This window comes from Myotis yumanensis, unplaced genomic scaffold (assembly GCF_028538775.1).
Source record: "Myotis yumanensis isolate MYYU_CA2020_CCGP unplaced genomic scaffold, mMyoYum1.0.hap1 SCAF_11, whole genome shotgun sequence".
Lineage (NCBI taxonomy): Eukaryota > Metazoa > Chordata > Mammalia > Chiroptera > Vespertilionidae > Myotis > Myotis yumanensis.
The window spans coordinates 72,559,585-72,574,455 of record NW_027223762.1 but is presented as its reverse complement, the minus strand read 5'-3'; the positions used below and the strand labels follow the sequence as shown (position 1 = coordinate 72,574,455).

At 40.6% G+C, this 14,871-nt stretch overlaps 1 protein-coding gene across 1 annotated transcript in view; it reads right to left on the bottom strand.

Moving 5' to 3' along the window:
• Positions 1-14,871, bottom strand: part of LOC139019558 (nephrocystin-1-like) — a 94,860-nt gene that overhangs the window by 59,054 nt on the left and 20,935 nt on the right. The window contains exons 6-11 of the mRNA XM_070428560.1: positions 14,275-14,376; positions 11,005-11,105; positions 10,400-10,442; positions 9,451-9,547; positions 6,269-6,363; positions 4,217-4,345 (exon numbers count right to left, since the gene is read on the bottom strand). Of these exons, the coding sequence (XP_070284661.1) occupies positions 4,217-4,345; positions 6,269-6,363; positions 9,451-9,547; positions 10,400-10,442; positions 11,005-11,105; positions 14,275-14,376 (567 nt within the window). The remainder of the gene's footprint in view (positions 1-4,216; positions 4,346-6,268; positions 6,364-9,450; positions 9,548-10,399; positions 10,443-11,004; positions 11,106-14,274; positions 14,377-14,871) is intronic.

Genomic DNA, 14,871 nt, shown 5'->3' with positions numbered 1-14,871 from the left:
TATTAAAAACTACATTGTATTATTTCAATCCTTTTATTTTCTTCAGAAGCATCTACCTTGCTGAATGTTCCATATTCACCTAGGAGAATGTCTATTTTGGAGTGAAGTGTGCAAATGTCAGTTAGATCCAGTTTTGCCGGAAGCCGGTCCATCCTTGCTGCTTGACACAGTCGCTGCAGGAAAGAAACATCTGCACAGCATATGTTTCAAGGGACCTGGCATACATAGCATATTGTTCTTAATATGTTTGCTCTCCTTAGCGCCATGTGTTTTAACCAAGGTCACCTCTCCAAGAAAGGTTGTTTCCCCAGGTGGGAATTTTTCCCTGAGGTTAGGGAGGAGATACAACCCCTTAATTAAGTGCCAGGTGGGTAGTTAAGCTACATAATCTTTACTCCCTGGAATGGAGATAAGAAACACCCTAACCTTTGTAATAGAAATTGACAGGATTAAAATGGGCTGGTATAAATACGGATGTAACAAGACAATAAACATCAGATCCTCATCAGATCCTCATCAGCTCCTACCCAGAACTCCAACCGGAACTTTGGCTGGAGATCCTGGCTAGAGGTCCTGACTAGTCTGTTGATCAACTGAAGGCTGTCTTCGTGTCATTCCTTCTTCGCCGACTCCGTCCACACCTTTGGGGACCCCTGGACCCGCTGGGATTGGACCCCAGCACAGTTTGTCGGTGGTGTTATGCTGGGGTCCAAACCCAGCGGGTCCAGGGGTCCCCAAAGGCGTGGACGGAGTTGGCGAAGAAGGAATGACATGGAGGCAGCGTTCAGTTGATCAGCATAGCAAGGTTCTCCCGCCAGATTCTGTCGCCAGATTCTCTTGCCATGTTTTCTTGCTAGGTTCTGTCTCTAGGTTCTGTCTCTAGGTTCTCCAGCCAAGTTCTCCAGGTTCTCCAGCCAGGTTCAGTCACCAGGTTCTTTAGCCAGGTTCTATCCAGGTTCTTTTGCCATGTTCTGTCTAGGTTCTCCAGTGAAGTTCTGTAGCCAGGTTCTGTTCAGGATCTTTTGCCATGTTCTCTGGCTAGGTTCTGGTTAGGATCTGATGAGGATCTGATGTTTATTGTCTTGTTACATCCGTATTTATACCAGCCGATTTTAATCCTGTCAATTTCTATTTCAAAGGTTAGGGCGTTTCTTATCGCCATTCCAGGGAGTAAAGATTATGTAGCTTAACTACCCGCCTGGCACTTAATTAAGGGGTTGTATCCCCTCCCTAACCTCAGGGAAAAATTCCTACCTGGGGAAACAACCTTTCTAGGAGAGGTGACTTGGGTTAAACCACATAGCGCCAAGAAGGGGAGCAAACATATTAAGAACAGTATGCCATATACGCCAGGTCCCTTGAAATAGCAAGGATGGACCGGCTCCCGGCAGTGTTATTGGGTTCTTTTCTATCCTTACTAATTTTCTATCTGCCTGTTCCATAGATTTCATATATATATATATATATATATATATATATATATATATATATATTTATTTATTTCAGAGGGGAAGGGAGCGAGAGATAGAAAATCAATGACCTGCCTCCTGTACACCCCACACTGGGGATCGAGCCCACAACCCAGGCATGTGCCCTTGACCAGAATCGAACCTGGGACCCTTCAGTCCACAGGCTGACCACAGGGCCAAACCAGCTTGGGCTGCATAGATTTCTGAGAGAAGAAGTGGTAGAGTTTCCAACTGTAACTGTGGCTTTGCCTGTTTCTCCTTTCAGCTCTATCAGTTTTCACTTTGTGCATTGTGAAGCTCTGATGTTAGGTGAACACTTTGGGGACTGTTACATCTTCTTGGTGAATTGTCCCTATCATGCAGTGTACCTCTCTATTCCTGGTAACTGTCTTGTTCTAAAGTCCACTTTATCTGATATTAGTATATTTTAAGTGCTACATTTTTTCCCACCCTTATTACATTTAAGGTAGGTTTCTTATACGTAGGCTATGGTTAGATCGCTCTCATTGTGGTTTTAACTTGCATTTCCCCAATGATTTCTTATATGTTGAATATATCTTTATATTCCTCTTAGTTTTTCATATATTTTCTTTTTTTAAGTGGTTTTTGTCCATTTAGAAAACTGAGTTATATTTTTGTTTCTTGGACATTCTTGACTTGTTCATGATCTTAGGGGACAAGTGTTCAACATTCCATCATTAAGGATGATGATGCTAGCTTTAGTTTTCTAGTTGCCCTTTACCAATTTGAGGGCATTCTCTTTTGTTCCTAGTGTGTTGGGATTTTTTTTTTAATCATGAATGGGTTTTGAAATTGATCAAATACTTTTTCTATATCTATAGTTCTTCTTTAGTTCTTTAGTTCTGTTAATACGGAAAATTACAATGATCTGAATTTAAATGTCAAATGTTGGTTACACAGGTGCATAATTTGAATTCCTGAAATTCAAGTTCAATATTCCCCAATGTGCTAATATTTTGTTTAGGATTTTAGATTTTATATTCATGAGGGACACTACTCTTGTAATTTTTTTCTTATAATATCTTATAGTATTTTGGCATCACATTTTTCCTGCCCCTGCAAAATGAGTGGGGAGATTTTCTTTTCATCTCTCATAGAAGAATTTGTCTACTATTGGAATTATTTCTTCCTTACATGTTTGGAGGAATTCACCAGTGAAGCCATCTCAGCCTAGGGTTTTCTTTGTTGGAAGATTTTTAATTACAGTTTCAATTTTTTTAACAAAGGTTATTTAAATGTTCTATTTTTTTCTTATGTCAGTTTCAGTAAATTGTAGTTTTTCAGGGAATTGATGTATATAAATTATCAAATTTATTGGCATAAAAATGTTTATAATATCCCCTTACTATCCTTTTAATGTCTGGGGGATCTGTTATGAGGTGCCATTTTCATGTCAAATATTGATCATTTGTTTTCTTTCTCCCTTTTTAAACTTTCTTAATCAGTCTTAGTAGTTAGGCAGCTCTCAATTTTACTAACCTTTTCAAAGAATAAACTTTTGCCTTTTCTGATTTTCTCTTTTATTCATCTGTTTTCTGTTTCATTAATTATTATTCTTACCTTTATTATTTCCTCCACTCTGCTTTCTTCTGGTTTAACTCACTCTTCCTTTTCTAGCCTCTTGAGTTAGTTTAGATCACCAATTTCAAATCTTTCTTCTTGTCTAGTAGTATATCAATCAAAGCTATACATTTCCAGCCCAGCCGGTGTGGTTCAGTGGTTGAGAGTCAATCTCTGAACCAATTCACGGTTGGATTCCTGGTCAGGGCACAAGCCCAGTTGCAGGCTCAATCCCCAGTAGGGGGCATGCAGGAAGCAGCTGATCAATGATTCTCTCTCATCACTGATGTTTCTATCTCTTTCTACTTCATCCCTTCCTCTCTAAAACCAATAAAAAAAAATATTTTTTAAAAGCTATACACATCCACCTGAGCATCATTTAAAGATATTGTCTCACAAACAAATAAATTTTTTTAATCCTCACCTGAGAATATGTTTTTATTAATTTTAGAGAGAGGAAGGGAGAGAGAGAGAAACTTCGATGTGGGAGAGAAACATCAATCAGTTACCTCCCATACACAGCCCAACCAGGGATCGAACCCACAACCTAGGTATGTGCCTTGACCAGGAATCAAACCTGCAACCTTTTGGTGTATGGGACAGCGCTCCAACCAACTGAGCCACCCAGCCAGGGCCAAATCAATTACTTTTTTAGGAGTCATTCAAATTCTTTGTTTGGTACTGGATAAAAAATATTCTCCTCGGAATCAGGGAGGAGTCAAGTGGAAAAGAACACAAGGAAGCTCCATAAGGGGAGGTAATGCTCCACTTCCTGACGGGGGTGAGGGTTATACAGGAATGTGCGTTCGACAGAAATGCAACTCTGTGCGCCTAAGTGTTGAGCTATACAATACTAGAAGGCAAGCATCAGTACCTTTTTGTAGGTGAAAAATCTATGGCTCAGAGGCTTTAACTGCGACAATTAGCCAACATCACACATCTGGCCACTCAAGGAGCCAGAGTGAAGCCCATGTCATCAAAACCCATGTAGTGGCACTCTACCACATATTACTTTATATGTATGTACACATGCCCATACATACACATACACATGCACATATAAAGAATCAGAGACAGACAGACCGCCGCCAGGACGTGTTTAACGTGTTGACTAACAAAATGTTTTCCATCCTGACGTGAACCCCTGTGCTCCGCAGTAAGCTCACCTTATTGCCATCAAACAGACAGAGGCGCACGTGTCTGCTGAGGAGCTGGATGCTCACTCCCGGAACAGGAATCATTTTACAGCTCCAGAGGGTCAGGATCAAGGAAACACGACTTGCTCTTGACCTAATCTAAAAGAAAAATTAGTTATGAAAAAGGTTTACTTTTGTGACTAAGACAAATTCATTTTCAAAGCATCTTTTATAAATATGTAAGAAAATATACATAAGAATAATGTACAAATAACAAAAGGAATAATTTTACAAACAAATATGCGCCCACAAGAAAACTGTCAATAGATGATTAATTTAAGTCAAAATTTTAGGTGCATGTTTTATGATGATTTATATTTTAAATATTTGCACTTTGGTGGAAATGTATAAAACTGTGATGGGAGGAACTGCCGTACAATCAGGTAAGGTGTATGAGCTTATTCACACAGTCGCTCCTCCACAATGGGGGTGAGGGCAGACGGTCACAGCACGTGTAGCTTCCAGCCAGCTCCTCCTTGGTTTAATTCTAAGCACTTAGCTACATTGTTCCTTGGCTTCTTAAACAGATGTTTTGACAGAGAGAAGTCATTGACCATGGGATATGACTGCTTGGTTCACCTTCACAGGTACAGTTCAGAATGTCCATAAACAAATTTCATCTGGTTTCTAATTTAAGAACATCTTCCATTCTTAACTTTCTGCCTTATGATCATGGTCCTTCCATATAAAATACTTCTATCATTGATAAAATAAGGCAACATCTAAAAGCCTCACCTTTTCATTTTAAGAAATGAGAGCGGGGTGTAAAATTCATAAAATGAAATGCCATTTATCCCAGTATTCCAGTACTAGTACACTAAACACACCAAATATGACATCTTTGTTGACTTGCAATAAGAGATATTTAATACAAAGAAGGTTCCAGGCAATACTCTGGTTGAGAGGAAAAGCAGCACTAAAATTCTGTACTACTCCTCTCCACAACACCTGACCACAGTAAGTCTGTTCACCCCTTGAGGCCCTGGGGCAGGAAGGGGAAAAAGTGGAAGGTAAACAGGAAGGGGAGTGATGCACTCCAACAAGGTGTAGATCTGCTAAAGAGTTGGAGAGTACAATGAAATGAAGAGTGTTTCCTACTTCAACTGGGGATACAGGAATCCTTTACTCTAAGGAATCCCAAAAAAAGTATAATCAGGAAGTACTCATTCTTACTTAATTAACATAATATTAATAATAATAATCGCTGAGGCTGACCAGCAGACCCTGAGCGACGGATAAATGATTACTCTTACACATGTTTCTGTGAAAGAGAGGCTAAGGGACTGCTTGGCTATAGGAACCCAACAGCCCCATTCACCTGCTTCCTTAGGCTTTTATTGTAGCAATAGCTTGAACTAAAATTAACTTCTAGATACTATCAGCAGGGTAAGTAGCCTTGAGAAGACACATGCATCTGCAGTATCCTTTAAGCAAGGATGTCTGAAGACTAAACATAAAGATTTCAGTAAACACCGGGGCCTCAGACTTGTTTGCAAAAGTCAAGGCAGGGGCTGCCACCTTCGGCAAGGTCCCTTAGAGGCCCCCGAGCTCTCAGAGAGTCCTCCATACAGACTTTCCAACCAAGTCCAGTGCTTCCCCACAAATGATGATGATGATGATGATGATGATGATGATGATGGTGATACTGCCTAACATTTCCTGAGTTATCATCATGAGCCAGGCACTATTCTCTGCCCTTCACACACATAATTCTCGCAATAACCCTATGTGGCAAGTATTGCTATTATTTCCTTTTTATAGATGAGAAATTGAGGCAGAGAATGACTGAGATAGGTACTGTTTCCTTTGTAACGATGGGAGAAGAGAGCTGTGGAGAAGAGAAACAAAATAAATCACAAACCCAAGTTGTGTCTTAGTTATGAAACTCACTGAGTATTTCAAAATCATAGAACAGAAACAATTTCTTTGTTTTTCATAATGCATTAATCAATTAACATGTTGTTGGTATACTTGCAACCAGGACACAATCTGGAAAAGTTGTAACTTAGTAGCTACACTTACAGTGCCTGTCTTAGCATCCCACAGGAGATCCCTGAAGGCCAGCTGTGAAGGAGTGAGCTCTGGCTGTAAGAAGTAACTTGCTCGAAATTGATTCCCTGAAAAATAACGTTTTATTTATTTCCTTACAAAGAAAGGAACTAAATTCAAAGCCAAAAGTCCATTACTCTATGCTATAAACTTAAGAAACAGACATCCAAAAGGCCAGCTGCTTCCTGTGAATGGGCTTCCTAAGACAGAGGCACCAACCGGGATTTACAGACAAACAACAGAGGAAACACAAAAATAGAAACACATAAGAGCTGATCACCAAGCAGCTTCAAGAAATATCTGAAAGCCTCTTAGGCCAATAACATGGCCCATGATGAAAATGATCCAGTCAAATATTTTTGTAAGATTCAAGAAATCTGTAAATATTCTTTTGGAAATTCAGAAAAATATATAATCATCATTACTGTTACTTCTTAATACAAAACCATTTTGATACTGTTCTCCCAAATTTTAGTCATGAAGAACACTTATTACAAAATCATGTATTCATTGGAGAAATCATCTTTGACTTCCTACTCTGTGCCAGGTGCTATGCGAGGACCTGGAAATCCAAATGAGAACAGAGAAATGTGGCCCTGCCCTCATGCATTTACAGTTGAGTGGGGAAAACCATTTAAAAATTAAGTAGATTCCCAGCCAGCATGACTCAGTGGTTGAGTGTTGACCTATGAACCCGAAGGTCGTGCTTTGATTGCTGGTCAGGGCACATGCCCAGGTTGTGGGCTCAATCCCCAGTAGAGGGCATGCAGGAGGCAGCCGATCAATGATTCTCTCTCATCATTGATGTTCCTATCTTTCTCTCCCTTTCCTTCTTCTCTGAAACCAACAAAAATATTTTTTAAAAAAAATAGACTCAGGAGGCAGACTCAGTGAGCACCAAAGCCCCATCGAAGCAAGTCTAGCCCCAGAGGGGTGTCTCCAGCACAGAAGCTCTCCCACCGCAGACACAGCTGATTCTCACAGCCAATTGACCTGGAGGTCAATTCCTCACAGTGATAACTACAACAATCAAGGCTTAACCACAACAAGACTGTGCACAAAGCCCACAAGGGGGTGCACCAAGAGTGTCTACCTTAGGTAATTGGGACACTTAGCACAGAAAGGCACTCTATCGACACAGCGAAGCATAAAAAAATGCAGAGACAAAGAAACAGGACACAAACGACAGAATTGGAGGAAAGCAAACTGTTGGATACAGAGTTCAAAACCACACTTTTAAGGTCTTTAAAGAACTGTTTAGAAGCCCTCGAAAAGACTGGTAAGACCGCCGATAAATGTAGTGAGATCCTCAAGAAATCTAATGAGACCCTCGATGTTGTGATAAAGGACCAACTAGAAATTAAGCATACACTGACTGAAATAAAGAATATTATACAGACTCCCAACAGCAGACCAGAGGGTTGCAAGGATCAAGTCAAAGATTTGAAATACGAAGAAGCAAAAAACACCCAACCGGAAAAGCAAAATGAAAAAAGAATCCGAAAATATGAAGATAGTGTAAGGAGTCTCTGGGACAGCTTCAAGCGTACCAACATCCGAATTATAGGGGTGCCAGAAGATGAGAGAGAGCAAGATATTGAAAACCTATTTGAAGAAATAATGACAGAAAACTTCCCCTACCTGGTGAAAGGAATAGACTTCCAAGTCCAGGAAGCGCAGAGAACCCCAAACAAAAGGAATCCAAAGAGGACCACACCAAGACACATCATAATTAAAATGCCAAGAGCAAAAGACAAAGAGAGAATCCTAAAAGCAGCAAGAGAAAGAAAATCAGTTACCTACAAGGGAGTACCCATACGACTGTCAGCTGATTTCTCAACAGAAACTTTGCAGGCCAGAAGGGAATGGCAAGAAATATTCAAAGTGATGAATACCAAGAACCTACAACCAAGACTACTTTATCCAGCAAAGCTATCATTCAGAAGTGAAGGCCAGATAAAGAGCTTCACAGATAAGAAAAAGCTAAAGGAGTTCATCACCACCAAACCAGTATTATATGAAATGCTGAAAGGTATCCTGTAAGAAGAGGAAGAAGAAGAAAAAGGTAAAGATACAAATTATGAACAACAAATACACATCTATCAACAAGTGAATCTAAAAATCAAGTGAATAAATAATCTGATGAACTGGTGATTGTAATAGAATCAGGGACATAGAAAGGGAATGGACTGACTATTCTTGGGGGGGGGGGGGGAAAGGGGTGTGGGGGTGAGTGAAGAGATTAGACAACAATCGTGCACCTATGGATGAGGACAGTGGGTGGGGAGTGAGGGCAGAGGGTGGGGTTGGAACTGGGTGGAGGGGAGTTATGGTGGGAAAAAAGAGTAACTAATGTAATAATCTGAACAATAAAGATTTAATTTAAAAAAAAAAAAAAAAAAAAAATATTTTTTAAAAAAAATAAAATGTTCTTATGGACAAAAGTACAGGGAAATCCAAGCAAAAGTAAGACAACAGAAAAGACGAATGGAGGAAACTCTTTGGAAAAGTTTTGCTGTGAAGAAAAGCAGAGAAAGGGAGGCTTGGCCTGGAAGGGACAAGACTGGAGAGGCTGGTTCTCAGAGGTGGGAGGCACTAGGCTTGCCAGTGTTACTGATGAGGGAAGAAGTGGTGGGCCAGCTGAAGATACAGGGAGGAGCTGACAATTAAGAGCCATGTTTCTGGAATAAAGGGAAGAGACTGGAGCCCAGAGTATAGAAAGACAGGCTGGCCTCTCATTGCATAAGGCAGTGATGGCAAACCTTTAGAGCTCGGCATGTCAGCATTTTGAAAAACCCTAACTTAACTCTGGTGCCATGTCACATATAGAAATTTTTTGATATTTGCAAAAAATAGTAAAACAAAGATTTATATTTTTGATAATTATTTTATATATTTAAATGCTATTTAACAAAGAAAAATCAACCAAAAAAATGAGTTTGCGTGTCACCTCTGACACGCGTGTCATAGGTTCGCCATCACTGGCATAAGGGGTCCTTCCTCCACTGTCACGGGAAAGATGAGGAAAAGATGAGCGAGCACCAATGAGATGTGAGGTTCACCGTCTTTTTAAGCAACTTGTTTGGGCTAAAACAAGGAAGTTAGACATAAAGCTTAACTAAGGTCTGTGGCACTGAGAGACCCCAGACTGTTACCTTCCTCCAGCAGCTGGAAGAGCGTGGACGGCCTGAACCCAGCAGGAATGGCTCCCATCGTGGTCAGCACATCAACAGTGTTTATCTGCTGAAGATGCTAAAAACAATTGATTCACTGTTTTCATTCACGTTTCCCTCACTCTACAGTATTGTCATTATCATTATAGCAACTGCAGCCCAGAAAGGAAAGCTCAGTGTACAGATGTTAGTGAACAAACACAGCAATTTACCCCAAATTCCTGCGAGGAGCCTTCACTGAATCCTGGCATCTCCCAAGGACCTAAGCCTCAGGTTGTGCCCAGTGGGCTGGGCCCTGTGCTCCTGCACATACATCCCTCATCAAAACGTCCTCCTCCTGTCCCACCCCACAGTGTACTGCCATGTAACAGATGAGCTAATATCATTAACTCATATGCACTGACAATGGCTATATATGTGTGTGTGTGTGTGTGTGTGTGTGTGTGTGTACACCACACACACACACTCACAAGCATGTCCATGTAAGACCCAGGGTAAAAAGTCAGAAAGAATAAATCCTAAACTGTTAATGGTGGTTATTTATGGGGGGAGTGAATTTTCATTTTGCTATGTAATTTTTTAAGTGATAAGATTATGAATAATTTCTTACTTTTGGAGGTTTCTGGAATTTTTCCTATTAACTAAAATTTAACAGCAGTCTTTACCTAAATGATAGAAAATGCAGGCAGAAGCAGTCAGAGAGGTTACCGAGCCCTCAAATCTACTCTTCCTACAGAAGAGACCTGATGGGAAATGCTGCTTGGTGCGCAGGCTCGCTAACCAGAAGCGCCTGTTTCTGCCCCGTCCAGGCCTGCACCCTGTCTCACATCCAACGCTCTCTTCCAAAGCCCCATCCTGTTTTGCATCTGAACTCTAGCAGGACTGGTAGGTAACAGAGTGAGACATCATTGACAAGACAGTAGGTACCAACCTCTGAGAGAGCTTTTTGGACAGCACTCCAGTGAGAATCAGTTCTGGAAGACAAAACAGCAACATGAATGCACAGACAGGTCACGCTTATTCACTTGGTTAGGAAACTTCATTAATCAAAGAACAAAGTACATAATTATCAGTAAGTCCTTTCTTTCCTTTTCCAAAACTGTGAGAGAAAAGGTTTTTGGGTGTGTTTGTTTGTTTTTTAGGGAGAGGAAAGAGGGAGGGAGAAAGGGAGAGAGAAATATCAATTTGTTGTTCCACTTATTTATGCATTCATTGGTTGCTTCTTGTATGTGCCCTACCAGGGACTGAGCCCACAACCTTGGCCTATCGGACAATGCTGTAACCAACTGAGCTACCCAGCCAGGGCTGTCAGTAAGTTCTGAAAACCTAACAGTATCCAGATGAAACCAAGAAAGAATAATCACAAAATTAAAGTAGCAATGATCTTTAAGCAAACAGTAATATGAAAAGCACTGTTCACAAACTGCAAGTTGTCTCTCACCAAAAAAATCTTGAATTATTTACAATGATAAAAATAAACAAAGTTTCCCAAACCTTTCATCTATTTTACTTTGATATCCCCTCAGGCCTTGGTACCTATGCTCAACTTGTGCTCCCTCTGCTCTCTCTTCCGCCACCTCCACATCGCCTTCACTGCCTTCTTCACCTGACTCGTGGTCTTCTTCTTTATGATGGGGCTGAAAAATGAGGGAAATATAAGGCACTTTTCCTTACCTAATGCAAAAATCAACCAATAACATGACTTTCAAAGAGACTTGAGTGTAGATGGGAATTTACATGAGGGGCATATAAAAAAGTCAGTGGTAAGAAGATTTCAACATGTAGTTGATCATTTTACTATTTGGAAAATTACAAGGATAGAGGTAGAGAGAAAGTTTAATCAAAATACATTCCAGATAGAATTTATTCAAATGAAAAAAAAAGGAAGTAAAGGTACAAACAAAAGAACTCGAACAGCACGAGAAGAAAATAATCCTGAGATGGGGAAGCCATTTCCAATTACGATGCCCAAACCAGAAATCATACATGAAAAGAAACATTGACAGACTTAGCTACATAAAAAATAAACATGGTTGAAAGTCAACAAACATCTGTCACAAATTTTCAAGAGTTAATATCCTTATTATTAAAATATTACAAAAATGCCAATAAATCAATAAGAGTTTTAAAAAACCCTTATAAAAATGGTCAAAAGAACTGAAAAGGCAATTTACAAAGAAGAAACAGAAATGGTCATAAAGAATGTGACATGAAGCTCAGGTCCATGAATGCAAATGAAAACAATCACAAGCCCTGCTGGTGTGGCTCAGTGGCTGAGCATCTACCTATAAACCAGAAGTCACAATTCGATTACCAGTCAGGGCACATGCCCGGGTTGCAGGCAATACCCAGTAGGCAATACCCAGTTGCAGGAGGCAACTGATCAATGATTCTCTCTTATCACTGATGTTTCTGTCTCTCCCTCCCTCTTCCTTCCTCTCTGAAATCAATAAAAATATATTTTAAAAAACAATTACAAGCCTTTTTGCCATCACATTGGCAGGAAGACTGCTGATGGCCATGACTGAAAATGTGCGGGGAAGCATGCTTTCTTGACTCTGGGGTGGGGAACAGTAGGCCTAACTTTCTGAAAGACAAAACAGCAAATTCAGTCCAAATGTAAAGGTGCAAGCCCTCTGACCCAGCACTGAGTATCGGGGCTCTACCAGGGGGCAAGGAGGGAGTCTACAAACTCACCTGACAGACGGAGCATCACAGAAGCTGCGGGGGTCTGCCGCTGAACCTCCACCCCCTCCTTTCTGACAGAATCCCTCCCTTCAGCAGGGAGCCGGCAAAGAGACTACGTTTCCAAGCCCTTCTTGCCATTAGACATTAAAAAGAACTAATATAATTGGAAGTTTTTTGAGTAACATCCAGGAAACAGTCTTAAAAAGATGGAAGTTTGGGCGTTTTGACATCTTGTTCCCTTTCCTTCTCTTTTGCTGTAAGGAACTGTTAAAAGATCTAGCAGCCAACTTAAGCTACAGAGATACCTGAGAGAGCTGCCCCCACCTGCCCAGAGGGAAACATTCGATGGGCCTCAGCACCCTTTGACTGCTACCTCCACCTTCTGCCAAGCACGAGAGAAATCTGCTTCTACCTAATTTAAGCCACTATTTGGGGATCTCTTGTAACTCATAATGGAAGCTAACCATCGCTTCTTCACCACAACATTGATCGCTGTGATAGGCAGAAACAACCTGAATGTCCACCTGTGAAGCTGGAAGACTGTGCTGCCACCGAAAAGATGAGCCAGACCCATTGTGGGACAGGACAGCCACTCGCCTCCTGTGGCTGCTGCGGCTCCTCCAAAATGAGATGCGCTATTTAAGTGTAAAATACACACAGGAATTCGAACTCCGCATAAAAAATAATTTTTTACTATTGTCAGATGTTGAAATGGTAATATTTTTGATATGTTGAATAATATAAAATATATTATTAAAAATCATGTCATCTTTTTCTTTTTTACTTTTTTAAGTATGTGGTATAATGAAAAACATATATTTGGTCTTTATTCCCAGTTCTTGGCAAGAGTTCCTCCTAAAACCCTTGGAATGTCTTGACTGACAGAAGTGTCCTGTTCTTCATAATTGTACTTGAGTCTATGCTAATGCGGTGATGGGAGGGGGTGCTGTTTGCCAGAGAAACCAACCCTGGGATTAGAGGACGGGAACTTTCACCGCACCCTCCCCCATTCAGGAAGGGGAAAGGAGCTGGAGAGGGAATTCGGCTGGAGAGGGAATTCGGTCCCCAACGGCCAAGGCTTTAATCTCATGTCCACATAATGAAACCTCTATAAACCCCTAAAGGACGGGGCTTAGGGAGCTTCCAGGCTGGTGACCACGTCCAAGTGCGGGGGACAGCAGCACACAGAGGGGGCATGGAAGTCCCAGGTCCTACTCCCTCCGCCTCCCACCCCTGGGCACCTCTTCCTGAGTCAGGTCCTTCATAATAGCCTGATGAACACAAGTAAGGTGTTTTCCTGAGGTCTGTGAGTCCCTCTAGCAAATTCTCAAACCTGAGAAGGGCTGTGGGAACCCCTGAGTTTATAGCTGTCACTCAAATACAGGAGGCTCCCAGGACTTGAGACTGGCATCTGAAATCGGGCAATTTGTGGGCCGAACCCTTAACTTGTGGGGTCTGCTAACTCCAGGAGTTAGTGTCAGAACTGAATTGAACTGTTGGACACCTGGTTGGTTTCAGACAATTGGTGTGGAAAACAACACATATTTGGTGTCAGAGAAAACCACATAGTTGGTTAGAAGTGGTGTCAGGGGGGAAAAAGACATCTCAGTGTGGTTACTAGAAAAATTTTAATTATATTTATAGTTTATATTAGGTTTCTATTAAACAGAACTGATCCCAACAGATTATCTATATGTATTGTCACAGAAAATGACCATGCTATTTCATGAAATATGGAAAACAATAGGTCACAAACATGAATGTAGAGTATGTTCATATCCTAGTTGGGATCATATACGCGTGGAAGTAAACACAAAGTTAGCTGTGGTTTCGCTTTACAACAAATAATAAACACCTATTAATTTTTATGATCAGCACAAATCCATACAGCACCTTTATTATGAGATGACATTGCAGGGCTCTCCTGCATGAGAACACTCACAGGTCCCAGGACTGTTAACACACAGTATTTCTCCATGCTTTGTCCCTCAGAATTAAAGCAAATTCTATACCTCAAGTCATTTAATAGTCAGTTGATCCAAGAATACAGCTTAACTTTTATGAAAAGTGAAAAGGTGTTGAAGGAGGAAAAGGAATGAATAAGCAACAAATACTAACCTCCAGGTAGGTTCTGGGAACGAGACCTTTGTTTCCTTTGGCATTTTTAGCCATCCACCAACCATCAGGGTGTTTTTCAATTATAAGGAGAATTTCCCCTTTCTTAAAGAAAAACAAAGTAAAATTTTTAAATTAAATTTTGCTCTTAAAATAAGAATTACTAACATTAAAACTTCTTTATAATGAAGGATAAAAATCATATGGTCATATCAATAGATGCAGGAAAAGCATGTGACAAAATCCAGCTCCCATTTATGATAAAAACCCTCAGCAAAGTGGGAATAGAGGGAGCATATCTCAACATAAGATCAGACACAGCAAACTCACAGCCAACATCATACTCAATGGGAAAAACTAAAAGCATTTCCCTTAAGATCAGGAACAAGACAGGGATGTGCACTTTTACCACTCTTATTCAACATAGTACTGGAAGTCCTAGCCACAGCAATCAGGCCAGAAGAAATAAAAGGCATCCAAATTGTAAAGGAAAAAGGAAAACTGGCATTATTTGCAGATGACATGATATTGTATACAGGGAACCCTAAGATTCTATCATAAAACTACTAGAACTGATAAATTAATTCAGTAAAGTAGCAG